We start from the raw sequence: 14,407 nt of genomic DNA on the forward strand, positions 1-14,407 counted from the left end.
ACGCCAGCCGCATCGACATCCTGACGGAAACATGGCCAAACAAATGTCAAGGGTGGCTAATGACTTTTTGTTTGGGGACAAGCATGGCTGCAGTTCTAAATGAGGCAGACGCATTTGGCAGTGTTGGGTCAACTGAAGCAAAAAATAAGAACCCACGGCGTCACTTCTTTCCCTCCCGACGGACTTAAGCTGCATGTAAATCCGTCACGTTTGATTGACGCCAAAACCGGCTAGCTGATGAGCGGCTGCCTTCAACCGCTAACTAGACATTTGAATATTTCTAAATCAACAATAGCAACACTTCTTATTCGTAATGCATGAGCCTGCAACATGTATTAACAACTATTACTAACTTTTTATTTTAACAAACAGGAATTGGGGACTTCAGGTAGGAGACGCCTGAGCATCATCACCGGCCTAGGGGGAAGTTCAACTGAAAGTCGAAGGGAGTCTACGGTCTGACACAGTCATGGAAACGACACCGCGGAGATGATATTTTTGGAGTCGTCCGGGGAAGGTCCTTCCCTTCGGGGGGGAGTAAAGGCGTTTGAGGCACCAGTGGGTTGTAAACAGGAAGTAGAATGCAGCAGCCAATCATCTTGCAGTTGGGTGTGTCCTTCCAATAGTGGGATTCAAACACCTCAACGCCTCTCTTGGCTCATCAGTACAGCACTAATTATTGATTCTACACATCGAAAAAGGGATATTTGAATGTCATTAATTATATTGGCATGGACATGTGATTTGGTTTTAGGCCGTGACTTAAATGGTGAAACTAAATGCTAATTAGCAACCTTTGGCTGTTTTAAATGCAAAAACGTGTTATTTCTCTTTGTTTTATGTTTACGTGGACAGTAAACTTCAACTGCCTATAGTTTGATTAACTGTTTACGATTTGCGCTTCGATTATTAGGTGCGGTGAGTTCAGCGCCGCCATAACAATGCAAGATCTTCCCAAACTAAATTTCAACTTACCGTTTTGTTTTTTTTGAGGCTATTAAAGTTAACACAACTTAACTTTACAAGCATACGAGTGGCGGTGGTCCTTTTTATTCCCGTCTCAAGGACACCTGTAGTGAGCACTAGTGGAGATATGCTGAAAGGTTGGCCTTCAAAGCCGTGTGGTGTTCATTGGGTGAATAGCTACTTTCAAGGAGAATATGCAAAACCCTCCCTCTGATGTAACCACTTGCTCTTATCTACAGATGCAAGCACGCAACCAGCCAGCCAGCCGCAGGAAATAACACAACAGACTGTATTCGGTAGGAACTGGATGCCCTTGCAAAATTCGAAAATTCTATTTTTTTTGGTTGTTATTGTATTTGCCAAGTGACAGTCGGAGTGCAAAAGAGCTGCGCCCTTGGGCTTGTCTCCTCTGAGGCACCTTTTTCTGTTTCCATGATACCAGTTTTGGCACTGTAATTGTGATGCTTTAACTCGAAGATGAACCTCTTGCATGACCTTCAGCTGATGAGTATACAACAAAAACACAAGTGCTGCTTCCTACTTGAGCATTTTTTTCTACCTCTGAAGAGAGAGAAAATGTCAACCCTTTTAAATCACTTATGTTGTCTCTCCAGACAAAAAGACAATGATGACATTAAAAATAAAAAATAAAAACAGCCATTGGGCCCGTGCATCGAGCAAGCTACTTGGGTAACATCACATGAGATTTCAAAAGCAATGGAAGAACAGAATCTTAATGTGTGCCGAACTCTCCGAGCGCACCACACACATTAGAACTAAAAGTGTCGAATTCCTCATTTTCTAAATTCCTAAAAGTGTGGGGTTCGGTCACAGATTTATAAAAATCTTTTATGATTTGAAAAATCATCCTCATAAGCGTGGTCGCAGAACAAATTCAACGCATATCTCAAGGCACCACTGGACTATTAACATTTTTAATTCATTATATTACTTAGCCAATTAATTTATTCAAAATAAAACAGTTTGACTTCTAAATGTCACATTTAATGAAATAGTCGGTTAATTAATTAATTACGGGTCACTTAATTATAGCTTATATAAATAATAGGGCGATAATTAATGATGTATGGTTTGTACTTGAAGAAAGTTTGTTCAAGAACGACGAGGCAAACTTTTGAAGGCAACAGGTTAGCTTCGGTCCAAGTACTCACCGCACAGTTTGTTCGGTGGAAATTCGGTTGCCTTCTTGGCTCCGTTGGAGTCCTCCCGGTTCAAGACGAGCACCTGCCGGGAAGTCTGTCGAGCGACTTGGCTGGGCGGCTTGTGACTCCTCTTCCGAGCCGACGAGTGGCTCCTCTCCGGGTCGTGACTCTCCGGTTCCGTGCCCACTTTGACCAGCGCGTGGCGTGTCCTCGTCAGCGCGGAAGTCACAGAGCCCATCGTGAGGAGGGCGGAGGTGAGCGAGGGATGCCCACTTTTTAGCTCAAATACTCGGGGTCCAGGTTCTCACCTGAGATTTGAGTCCAACTCGCCAAATCGTGAAATTTAGCCTCTTATGGAGACAAAGCGTGATTTCAATCAAGGCACACAACAGAGTTCAGTCGGGTCATGTCAGCGGCGTCTCCCTCGGTGTGCCTTTCCGCCTCAGACGCGTCACTCGAGGAGAAAGTTGCCCCGTCAACGAACCCCGCTCTCGAGAGGGAAACCCGTTCCGGAAGCGAACCATTTTCATCGAGCGCTAAGCGTTATTATTTACATAAATATGAAACACGACCTAATTTGCGCACAGGTGGGGGGGGGATAAGTGACGTTTATCGATTAACCCAAGTGTTGTTTTCGGTTGATATCGCGAGATTTGGTTCATCTTAAATTGGAACATTCGTAGTCACGTGGCGTACACAGTGGATAATAATAGTAAAATATTTTGATTACTAATTACAACAAAAACGCATCATATAAATTATAGTTTAAAAAACATATTGTAGCTCCAAAAAGGGTGCAAATCTCGTGACTACCGATGGTAAACGTTAGCATGTCAATTGGGTTTTCCCATTAAATTATATCCATATTGAATGTTCATCAGTGTTTTCTTTTACTATTTATTTATTTATTTATTTATTTATTTATTTATTGGGCATTTCCACTCATTTCAAAGATAATACCAGTGTTTTTTGTGGTACAAGCTCGCGGCGTCACAAAAAAAAGTGCATTCTTCTTTTAATCTTTTGCTGCTTCTAGATGCAGCCAAAAAAGGATAGAAGCGCAGTAATCATATTTCTCACTTTCCAGCGGGATTTCACGCCTCTTGTCATGAAGTTACTTAACATGACATGACTGTGGGGAAAATACAGGTGTTAATGAGGTAGGAGTCCATTAGGAACACTTGCCTCGGATCACGTGTCAGCGTTTAATGACTAGTTCATTTATTATTAGCATTTGAGAATGAAAGTGCACCACAGAAGGATCACACGTCACTGACGGTCTCATTAGTTTATTGCTGAATACGAGGCAACGGTGGCGTGTTTAGCATTTGGTTGTGTGCATAGTGAATCTAGCGAAAGGTTGACTACAACTGAGATCTTTTGTGTGATTATGTGTGGACAGTAGCAATTTATTGTGTCCGAGACGAGAAAAAGAACAGAAATGGAAGCTAAAAACATTGTTTCAAACTAACTAGCTTACCAAATCATGACATATAAAAGGCACTTTTAAGAGCTATGAGTGCAGAGCCAGTGAACATCTTCATATTTGTTTGTGCGTTTTGTTTTCAGCCAGGGTCTTATTACTCCATGTCATCGTGGTTCTGGGTCGACCCGATGATCACCTTCATGGAGGACGCATCAGAATCAATGTGAAGCTTCCTTTAAAAAGCATTACGGGTCTCATACCTGACTGTCTCTGGTCTCGAAGGAAACCGTCTTGGTGGTTGAGGTTTCCACTTGAGGTTTGTAGTCAATCGTGGTTCCTGTGAAAATTGCAATATCAATCAAAGTTGTATTAGTGGTGTAAAAATGTGTCTACTTACCACTCAGGATGAGACAAGGGGAGTTCGGCATTGGGATGGAGATTCTGGAAATGAGGAAAATGAGAAAATACTCAATTATTGGCCAAAAATACACAAATATTCAATAACATCAGATATAAAAATGGGAAGAAAAAAAAAACACACACAATGGGGTGAATGGTTACCTGCTTTCCTCTACTTCCAGCAGCTTCCTGTAGGTGGCGATCTCGGTGTCCAGGGCAATCTTGACGCTGAGGAGGTCCTGGTACTCCCGCAGGCGGCGAGCCATGTCATGCTTCAAGTTATGAATCTCAATCTCCAGGCGAGCCACCGTCTCTTGATAGCCCGCCCTCTCGGCTGAGAAATTGTCCTCTATCTCTTGCTTCTGCCGCTCCAGCAACTCTTTCTGGGGAGGAACCGGCAAGCGTTGCAGCCTCCGTTGTAAGCTTGACGGTAAGCAATCAAAGGCTACTCACGATCCCCTTGAGAGCCTCAGCCTCACAGGTGACAGCCTGAACCTCGCATCTGTAGTCGTTGGCCTCCTGCTTGGCCAGCCTCAGAGCTTCATTGTTGCGAACGGCCGCTTCAGTGAGGTCAGCAAACTAAAATCATGAAATTTCTTGAAACAAACTTGCGTTTGGTCTTTGTGAGAGTGAGTCGTTTAAACTGCAGTACTCTCTTTCTCCTACAGGGGACAGTAAACTATTATTTCTGTCCATTATTGATACCAGCAGAAGCATAACATTAAATCAGAAATGTTTAAATGTCAAAAAAGTTCAGACAAAATATGGAGGAGGCTGATTTTTGGGCATCAAAATATTCCAGCTCAATCCAAACCTCGGATTTGTACCACTCCTCATACTCGTGGATGTTTTTGGAAGCCAGGTTCTCATACTGCAGGCGGATGTCCCTCAGAGCGGCCGTCAGCTCTGCCTTGACCGAGTCCGTTTGCGACTCCCCATACTTCGGCATGCGGATCACCTTCTGCAGCTCCACTATTTGCTGTCACAAAAAAGCCAGAGATGTCTCATTCAAAGTATCTTGTATTGATTTGTCCCCTCAGCAGATACACAATCGATCTCTTTATAGTGTATGAGCATCATTTCCTCAGTAGTCACAGAAAAAAGAGGCTTACCTCATCATGCAGCTTCTTGCGGGAGTTGATGTACTCCTGGAGGGATTCCACCTTCCTCTCTAGGTACTTTTTGGCAAGGGCAGCCTCGTCCGCCTCCTGCACCATGACGCCCACAAACTAACTTAGTAAGCGGACTTCTGAAGGTGACGTGAATTATAAATTGCATTTTTGCTGACACTAGTGAAAAAAAAAACTCTTGTGGATGCTTTTCAGCGTCCTCTACGCTACTATGCCCGAAAATTGTGGTGACCTTAATCCCACTTGTTTGTTTGTTTATTCGGGCAAACCTGTGATCGCTTAATTTAGCAGCCCTGCGTGTCTCACCTGAGAATAAGAACATGACATTGTCCATTATAAATTAGTGTTTGTTTCAGAGTTTTGGTGACGCCACACTGCTAAGCTTTGTCCTTCCAACATTGGCAGGTCGTCAAATGAGGTATCAGCAAATGGAGCAGCTTTGCCCGCCCGGCGCTAATACCACAAACAAAGCGCACTATTCAGCCCGGGTATCCTAAACGGGCCGGGGGCTGGGAGGGTGACTGTCTGCCTGACTGAGCGGGCCATCGTGCCGACGGCGAATGCCTCATTGTTGGCATGCCACACCGAGTTCCTTCCTGCCATTCTTATACAACATCGTATACGGGCTGCCCACGCAAGCAGCCGCTGCAGATGTTTGCCAGCGTTTGATATGGATCAACTACACCAAAATCATTTCCAAACTTCTTCTTACAACCTGTACAACTCAACTGAAAAAAAATATTTTAAAGAAGAGTAAAAGAAAATATAGTTGCATAAGTGTGCACACCCTCTTATCACTTGAGATGTGCCTGTCTTGCAGCTATTAGTTTCATAACAACTCAACTAAAAACTTTTTTTTTAAAGGGAGGTTAAAAAAGATATAGTTGCATAAGTGTGCACACCCTCTTATCACTAGAAACGTGCATGTACCGCAGCTGCTAGTTTCATGACTCATTGTCGTGATGCGTCGTTGGCTTGACATTAATCCCTTACATGTAATGACGGATATCACGGTGGCTTGCCTTCTCACTCTGATAACCACATTGGGCCCACACTGTTGTTGCCCCAGACTGGCTCATTCAGCGTGACCAGTCAGACTTAAAAAGAGCGTCTCTCCTTGCAGGCCTGATTGAACATAACAGTCGCAACCAAGCATCCAACCGTGTCTTGTCCTAGCGAACCCTGCTCTCCGGCTTTTTGGGATCATGGCTACAATCCGCTGTTGTGCCACCACAGGGGGCACATTCCTGTCTAGCCAGGGAGAAAGGAGACACGCATAGACTCGAGTCCGTTTAATAGGTCCGCATCACTTTTAAATCACCCGTCGTGCAATGGTTCGGTTTCTACGTTTACCTTACGGAGGTCCTGCGAGTTTGCCTCGGCCTCTTCCCTCTGGGATATCTCATACTGCAACCTGGCATGAGAAACGGTACATTAGGCAAGGAACTGGAACGTGTCCAAGTCGCTTTCATTAGGTACACCTGCAAAATCTCACAAAGTTTTCTTGAAATGGGTTTTGGGGTTTAGGAGGAAACAAATGTGGAAAAAATATCAAGTTGCTCGGACTACAGAGTTTTGGGGCGTCATGTTGACACCACTAAATAATACATTAATATATGTTTTTTAAATCCAGTATCTTACGTTAATGTACAGTTCAGTGTTTATTGTACACAAATTTGCATTTATTCATCCAAATATTTATTTGTGTACAATTCCAGGGCACTCACATTGACACCTAAGCATAATTTAGTCTTTAGTCTAAAACTTAACATTTTGGAACTTGGAGGAAAATCACTAGCACGAGGAAAAAGCACAAGAAGAACATGCCAAGAACATTTTTGAGGTGTAAAAAGTTTCAGTACATCTCGCGTTCTGGCTATGATAAGGTGTCTCTAATGAAGTGACCGTGTAAGTGAGCCTACTTGTCCCTGAGCCTCCCGTTGTCATCGAGCAAGTTGTCCCGATGCACTTCCACCCGAGCATTCTCGTTGCTCAGCTGGTCCACCTGGCGCCTCAGCTCCCTCATCTGGTCCTCGTACAGATCACCTACTCGCGACGTGCCTTTGCCGCGGAGCTGCTCCAGCTCGGCGAGATAGTTCGTATTCTGCTGCTCCAGAATGCGCACCTTCTCGATGTAGCTGGCGAAGCGGTCGTTGAGCAACTGCATCTGGACCTTCTCGCTGGTGCGGTTGGCGATGTTGATGCCGTCGGACACCGAGATGTCCGGCTCGTCCATCCCACACGGCCAGGCCGCGCTGCTGCTGCGCCGACGCCACCCCATATTGGTGGCGAAGACCATGCCGCCGGCGCCCCCGGCTGCTCCATAAGACGCGCGCGTGGGAGCGGGATACTGACAGATGGAGTAGCTGCTTCTCACGGTTCTATCTCCGCCGAACATCTCCCTGTAGAAGGGCTGAGGAGGTGCTGCTCTGAAAGTAGACATGCTTGCTGGTCGGTCCCCGGGGTATAAGCTGCGTGCAAGTCCTGACAGCATCACCCAACTCGCGCGTGCGCATTTATACTCTGCTCTTTATGCAAATGAGCGAGGCGGACTATATACGCACTTTTCCGGTTGGACTGGTCCATTGAGCCATCTTTTCTTTGGAATCCAAAGTGGTTCCAAAGAATGACTTGAAGCCTAAAGGGGAGGAGATTTCCTCATCTTTTTGGACACTAGCCATAGCACCAGCCCAGGTGCCGCGTACTAGTTGTCGACTCCCCTTTCACGTGCCTGCTCTGCTCACAACACAACACGCCGCTCACTGCTCCCGGAATGAGGAAGCAAGCAACAATGAACTGGATTTCAAAATAAAGTCACGTCTAATGTCCGCGGTCAAACACGGCGATATAAATCGATGTTTACGTTTAGCATCGATGCCAATAAATCGTGGAGCCTTATATCGATCAATCAACTAGTACGCGGCTCCTGGGCTGGTGCTATGGCTAGTGTCCAAAAAGACGAGGAAATTGGCTCCCCTTTAGGCTTCAAGTCATTCTTTGGAAGCACTTTGGATTCCAAAGAAAAGATGGCTCAATGGACCAGTCCAACCGGAAAAGTGCGTATATAGTGAAAGACCATTTACCGTTCACTGCTATTCCTTTTATACTACACCCCAAAAATTCCGAACCTTAACTATTCCTGACTAAATGTGTACGTATTTTTGAGTATCCTCTGTATTGCTGTGTATACAATAAAAAAAAAAAAACTTTAGAATGTTTTGTAGTAGTTTGTAGTACGCGGCTCCTGGGCTGGTGCTATGGCTAGTGTCCAAAAAGACGAGGAAATTGGCTCCCTTTTAGGCTTCAAGTGATTCTTTGGAAGCACTTTGGATTCCAAAGAAAAGATGACTCGACGAGTCAACGGACAAAACACGTGCAGTTTGTAAACCCTGCCATGCGGTGATCAAATATTCAGGGACCACAAATCCCGATTAAAGACAAAACACGACATCAAAGTTCAGTGTTAAAATAAGCACTTTGTATACTACAATACTCTTGTAATTTCCTAAATAAAGAGTTTGAAGTACCTTGTTGATTTTGCGTATGAATTGTTATAAATCAGGATATTGTTCTATATTTTTTATTTAAAAAATATATATATGTACTAGGGGTGTAAATCGCGGGTTTTGTCACGATATCATATCGATACAAACAACTACGATACAATATTTGCCGATATCTTAAACCCTGCTGTGATTCATTCACGATACAGTGCTCTACAATCGATACATATACATATTTTTTAAAATAAAAAATATAGAACAATCTCCTGATGGTGGGGGGGGGGATAAGTGACGTTTATCGATTAACCCAGTGCTTCTCAAATAGTGGGGCGCGCCCCCCTTGGGGGGCGCGGTGCTATTCCTGGGGGGGCGCGTGTGACCTTGGGGAACAGGCTTTTTTTTTGGCAGTACTAGAATAAAGTGTAATTGCGCGTTTACTACAGCAGGGGGCAGTGGCGCTCTCATTGTTACTTCTGTCACGTTTGCGACAGTGCAACATTTTACGACTTACAAGACAAGTTAGGATAGTCACGGTGGGGAGGGGGGGCGCGAATAGTTTTCTTCTTGCTAGGGGGGGGGGGGGCGTAACAGAAAATAATTGAGAAGCACTGGATTAACCCAAGTGTTGTTTTCGGTTGATATCGCGAGATTTGGTTCGTCTTAAATTGGAACATTCGTAGTCACGTGGCGTACACAGTGGATAATAGTAGTAAAATATTTTGATGACTAATTACAACAAAAACGCATCATATAAATTATAGTTTAAAAAACATATTGTAGCTCCAAAAAGGGTGCAAATCTCGTGACTACCGATGGTAAACGTTAGCATGTCAATTGGGTTTTCCCATTAAATTATATCCATATTGAATGTTCATCAGTGTTTTCTTTTACTATTTATTTATTTATTTATTTATTTATTGGGCATTTCCACTCATTTCAATGGGCAAAGATAATACCAGTGTTTTTTGTGGTACAAGCTCGCGGCGTCACGAAAAAAGGGCATTCTTCTTTTAATCTTTTGCTGCTTTTAGGTGCAGCCAAAAAAGGATAGAAGCGCAGTAATCATATTTCTCACTTTCCAGCGGGATTTCACGCCTCTTGTCATGAAGTTATTTAACATGACATGACTGTGGGGAAAATACAGGTGTTAATGAGGTAGGAGTCCATTAGGAACACTTGCCTCGGATCACGTGTCAGCGTTTAATGACTAGTTCATTTATTATTAGCATTTGAGAATGAAAGTGCACCACAGAATGATCACACGTCACTGACGGTCTCATTAGTTTATTGCTGAATACGAGGCAACGGTGGCGTGTTTAGCATTTGGTCGTGTGCATACTGAATCTAGCGAAAGGTTGACTACAACTGAGATCTTTTGTGTGATTATGTGTGGACAGTAGCAATTTATTGTGTCCGAGACGAGAAAAAGAACAGAAATGGCTAAAAACATCGTTTCAAACTAAGCTTACCAAATCATGACATATAAAAGGCACTTTTAAGAGCTATGAGTGCAGAGCCAGTGAACATCTTCATATTTGTTTGTGCGTTTTGTTTTCAGCCAGGGTCTTATTACTCCATGTCATCGTGGTTCTGGGTGGACTCGTTGATCACCTTCATGGAGGACGCATCAGAATCAATGTGAAGCTTCCTTTAAAAAGCATTACGGGTCTCGTACCTGACCGTCTCTGGTCTCGATGGTCTTGATGAAAACCTTCTTGGTGGTTGAGGTTTCCACTTGAGGTTTGTAGTCAATCATGGTTTCTGTGAAAATGGCAATATCAATCAAAGTCGTGTTAGTGGTGTAAAAATGTGTCAACTTACCTCTCAGGTTGAGAGAGGAGAGGTTCGGCATTGGGGTGGAGATTCTGGAAAATAGGAAAATGAGAAAATACTCAATTGTTGGCCAAAAATACACAAATATACAATAACATCAGATATAAAAATGGGAAGAAAAAAAACCCACACAATGGTTACCTGCTTTCCTCTCCTTCCAGCAGCTTCCTGTAGGTGGCGATCTCGATGTCCAGGGCCATCTTGACGTTGAGGAGGTCCTGGTACTCCCGCAGGTGGCGAGCCATCTCATCCTTCATGTTATGAATATCATCCTCCAGGCGAGCCACCGTCTCTTGATAGCCCGCCGTCTCGGCTGAGAAATTGTCTTCTATCTCTCGCATCTGCCGCTCCAGCGACTCGTTCTGGGGAGGAACCGGCAAGCGTTGCAGCCATCGTCGTAAGCCTGACGGTAAGCAATCGAAGGCTACTCACGGTCCCCTTGAGAGCATCAGCCTCACAGGTGACAGCCTGAACCTGGCGTCTGTAGTCGTTGGCCTCCTGCTTGGCCAGCCTCAGAGCTTCATTGTTGCGAACGGCCGCTTCAGTGAGGTCAGCAAACTAAAATCATAAAATTTCTTAAAACAAACTTGCCTTTGGTCTTTGTGAGAGTGAGTCGTTCAAACTGCAGTACTCTCTTTCTCCTACAGGGGGCAGTAAACTATCATTTCTGTCCATTATTGATACCACCAGAAGCATAACATTAAATCAGAAATGTTTAAATGTCAAAAAAGTTCAAACAAAATATGGAGGAGGCTGATTTTTGGGCATAAGAATATTCCAGCTCAATCCAAACCTTGGATTTGTACCACTCCTCAGACTCCTGGATGTTTTTGGAAGCCAGGTTCTCATACTGCAGGCGGACGTCCCTCAGAGCGGCCGTCAAGTCCGGCTTGGCCACGTCCATGTCCACCTGCACATGCTGCTGCATGTGGATCTGGTTCTGCAGCTCCACTATTTCCTGTCACAAAAAAGCCAGAGATGTCTCATTCAAAGTATCTTGTATTGATTTGACCCCTCAGCAGATACACAATAGATCCCTTTATGAGCATCATTTCCTCAGTAGTCACAGAAAAAAGAGGCTTACCTCATCATGCAGCTTCTTGAGGAAGTCGATTTCCTCCTGGAGGGATTCCACCTTCCTCTCTAGGTCCAGTCTGGCAAGGGCAGCGTTGTCCACATCCTGCACCATGACGCCCACAAACTAACTTAGTAAACTCTTGTGGATACCACACTGGATGCTTTTCAGCCTCCTACTATGCCCGAAAATTATGGTGACCTTAATCCCACTTGTTTGTTTGTTTATTCGGGCAAACCTGTGATCGCTTAATTTAGCAGCCCTGCGTGTCTCACCTGAGAATAAAAACATGACATTGTCCGTTATAAATTAGTGTTTGTTTCAGAGTTTTGGTGACGCCACACTGCTAAGCTTTGTCCTTCCAACATTGGCAGGTCGTCAAATGAGGTATCAGCAAATGGAGCAGCTTTGCCCGCCCGGCGCTAATACCACAAACAAAGCGCACTATTCAACCCGGGTATCCTAAACGGGCCGGGGGCTGGGAGGGTGACTGTCTGCCTGACTGAGCGGGCCGTCGTGCAGACGGCGAATGCCTCATCGTTGGCATGCCACACCGAGTTCCTTCCTGCCATTCTTATACAACATCGTATACGGGCTGCCCACGCAAGCAGCCGCTGCAGATGTTTGCCAGCGTTTGATATGGATCAACTACACCAAAATCATTTCCAAACTTCTTCTTACAACCTGTACAACTCAACTGAAATTTTTTTTTTAAAGAAGAGCAAAAGAAAATATAGTTGCATAAGTGTGCACACCCTCTTATCACTGGAGATGTGCCTGTCTTGCAGCTATTAGTTTCATAACAACTCAACTAAAAACTTTTTTTTAAAGGGAGGTTAAAAAAGATATAGTTGCATAAGTGTGCACACCCTCTTATCACTAGAGACGTGCCTGTACCGCAGCTGCTAGTTTCATGACTCATTGTCGTGATGCGTCGTTGGCTTGACATTAATCCCTTACATGTAATGACTACCATTGCCAGGCGGACGGATCTCACGGTGGCTTGCCCTCTCGCTCTGATAACCACATTGGGCCCACACTGTTGTTGCCCCAGACCGGCTCATTCAGCGTGACCAGTCAGACTTAAAAAGAGCGTCTCTCCTTGCAGGCCTGATTGAACATAACAGTCGCAGCCAAGCAACCAAGCATCCAACCGTGTCTTGTCCTAGCGGACCCTGCTCTCCGGCTTTTTGGGATCATGACTACAATCCGCTGTTGTGCCACCACAGGGGACACATTCCTGTCTAGCCAGGGAGAAAGGAGACACCCATAGACTCGAGTCCGTTTCACTTTTAAATCACCCGTCGTGCAATGGTTCGGTTTCTACGTTTACCTGACGGAAGCCCTGCATGTTTGCCTCGGCCTCTTCCCTCAGGGACATCTCATCCTGCAACCTGGCATGAGAGACGGTACATTAGGCAAGGAACTGGAACGTGTCCAAGTCGCTTTCATTAGGTACACCTCACAAAGTTTTCTTAAAATGGGTTTTGGGGCTTAGGAGGAAACAAATGTGGAAAAAAGATCAAGTTGCTCGGACTACAGAGTTTTGGGGCGTCATGTTGACACCACTAAATAATACATTAATATATATTTTTTAAATCCAGTCTCTTACGTTAATGTATAGTTCAGTGTTTATTGTACACAAATTTGCATTTATTCATCCAAATATTTATATTTATAATATTTATATTTAAATATTTATTTATAATTCCAGGGCACTCACATTGACACCTAAGCATAATTTAGTCTTTAGTCTAAAACTTAACATTTTGGAACTTGGAGGAAAATCACTAGCACGAGGAAAAAACACAAGAAGAACATGCTAAGAACATTTTTGAGGTGAAAAAGGTTTCAGTACATCTCGCGTTCTGGCTATGATAAGGTGTCTCTAATGAAGTGACCGTGTAAGTGAGCCTACTTGTCCCTGAGCCTCCCGATGTCATCGGCCAAGTTGTCCCGATGCACTTCCACCCGAGCCTTCTCGTTGCTCAGCTGGTCCACCTGGCGCCTCAGCTCCCTCATCTGGTCCTCGTACAGATCGCCGACTCGCGACGTGCCTTTGCCGCGGAGCTGCTCCAGCTCGGCGAGCAAGATCTTATTCTGCTGCTCCAGAAAGCGCACCTTCTCGATGTAGCTGGCGAAGCGGTCGTTGAGCGACTGCATCTGGACCTTCTCGCTGGTGCGGTTGGCGATGAACTCGCTGTTGATGGCGTCGGACAGCGAGAAGTCCAGCTGCTCCGACGCCAGCCGGGGCATGGCCGCGCTGCTGCTGCGCAGACGCTGCGTCTTGGTGGCGAAGACCCTGCCGCCGGCGCCCCCGGCTGCTCCATAAGACAACACCCGGTTGGTGCGCATGGGAGCGGAATACTGGCGGCTGGAGTAGCTGCTTCTCACGGTTCTATCTCCGCCGAACATCTTCCTGTAGGAGGACTGAGGAGGTGCTGCTCTGAAAGTAGACATGCTTGCTGGTCGGTCCCCGGGGTAGAAGCTGCGTGCAAGTCCTGACAGCATCACCCAACTCGCGCGTGCGCATTTATACTCTGCTCTTTATGCAAATGAGCGAGGCGGATGGAGCGGCAGTTGATGCGTCCAATCACGTTTTAGGTCCAACATGAACAAGAACGTGACCAGGCGTGTTTCTCCCGACCCTTGGTCAATTTATTAAGTCAATAACCTAGACTTGCTTTTTTTTGTGCAAAGGAAGAAAAGCTTCGAATCATTGTGAATGACAGCTGCTGGTTGAGATGCTTTCCAATTTCTCCCCTGAGTCCATTTCCAAATCTGTTGCTAGCCAAAACAGCAGCACCAAAGCTGGAAAACAGTCTCATTGATTAGTTACAGTTTACGAGTTTGAATTTTCAGACACATTTTTTTTTTTTTTAGCAAAGCGTGTTCATTGTTGGTCTTCTATG

At 45.0% G+C, this 14,407-nt stretch overlaps 3 protein-coding genes across 4 annotated transcripts in view; all 3 read right to left on the minus strand.

The window, feature by feature from the left end:
- Positions 1-2,848, minus strand: part of pde1cb (phosphodiesterase 1C, calmodulin-dependent b) — a 34,049-nt gene extending 31,201 nt beyond the window's left edge. Inside the window, exon 1 of one of the 2 annotated variants that reach the window (XM_061296107.1) lies at positions 2,139-2,848. In XM_061296107.1, coding sequence (XP_061152091.1) covers positions 2,139-2,367 — 229 coding nt within the window. In that variant the 5' untranslated portion in view covers positions 2,368-2,848. The remainder of the gene's footprint in view (positions 1-2,138) is intronic. The other variant, XM_061296108.1, reaches the window with a different exon arrangement.
- A 554-nt stretch (positions 2,849-3,402) lies between these two features.
- LOC133165980 (vimentin A2-like) lies at positions 3,403-7,596 on the minus strand. Its single transcript, XM_061295917.1, has 9 exons — positions 7,007-7,596; positions 6,438-6,498; positions 5,067-5,162; positions 4,769-4,933; positions 4,408-4,533; positions 4,117-4,337; positions 3,953-3,996; positions 3,816-3,892; positions 3,403-3,751 (listed from the first exon to the last, which is right to left on the minus strand). The coding sequence occupies exons 1-9, from the start codon at positions 7,576-7,578 to the stop codon at positions 3,710-3,712; spliced, it is 1,404 nt and encodes a 467-aa protein (XP_061151901.1). The 5' UTR covers positions 7,579-7,596; the 3' UTR covers positions 3,403-3,709.
- A 2,259-nt stretch (positions 7,597-9,855) lies between these two features.
- On the minus strand, positions 9,856-14,015 carry LOC133166035 (vimentin A2-like). The gene is made up of 9 exons (XM_061296015.1): positions 13,414-14,015; positions 12,829-12,889; positions 11,505-11,600; positions 11,214-11,378; positions 10,853-10,978; positions 10,562-10,782; positions 10,409-10,452; positions 10,263-10,348; positions 9,856-10,198 (listed from the first exon to the last, which is right to left on the minus strand). Exons 1-9 carry the CDS (start codon positions 14,004-14,006, stop codon positions 10,157-10,159), a joined length of 1,434 nt encoding a protein of 477 aa, XP_061151999.1. The 5' UTR covers positions 14,007-14,015; the 3' UTR covers positions 9,856-10,156.
- Between the last annotated feature and the right edge of the window lie 392 nt (positions 14,016-14,407).

Source organism: Syngnathus typhle, linkage group LG13 (genome assembly GCF_033458585.1).
Source record: "Syngnathus typhle isolate RoL2023-S1 ecotype Sweden linkage group LG13, RoL_Styp_1.0, whole genome shotgun sequence".
NCBI classification, from domain to species: domain Eukaryota; kingdom Metazoa; phylum Chordata; class Actinopteri; order Syngnathiformes; family Syngnathidae; genus Syngnathus; species Syngnathus typhle.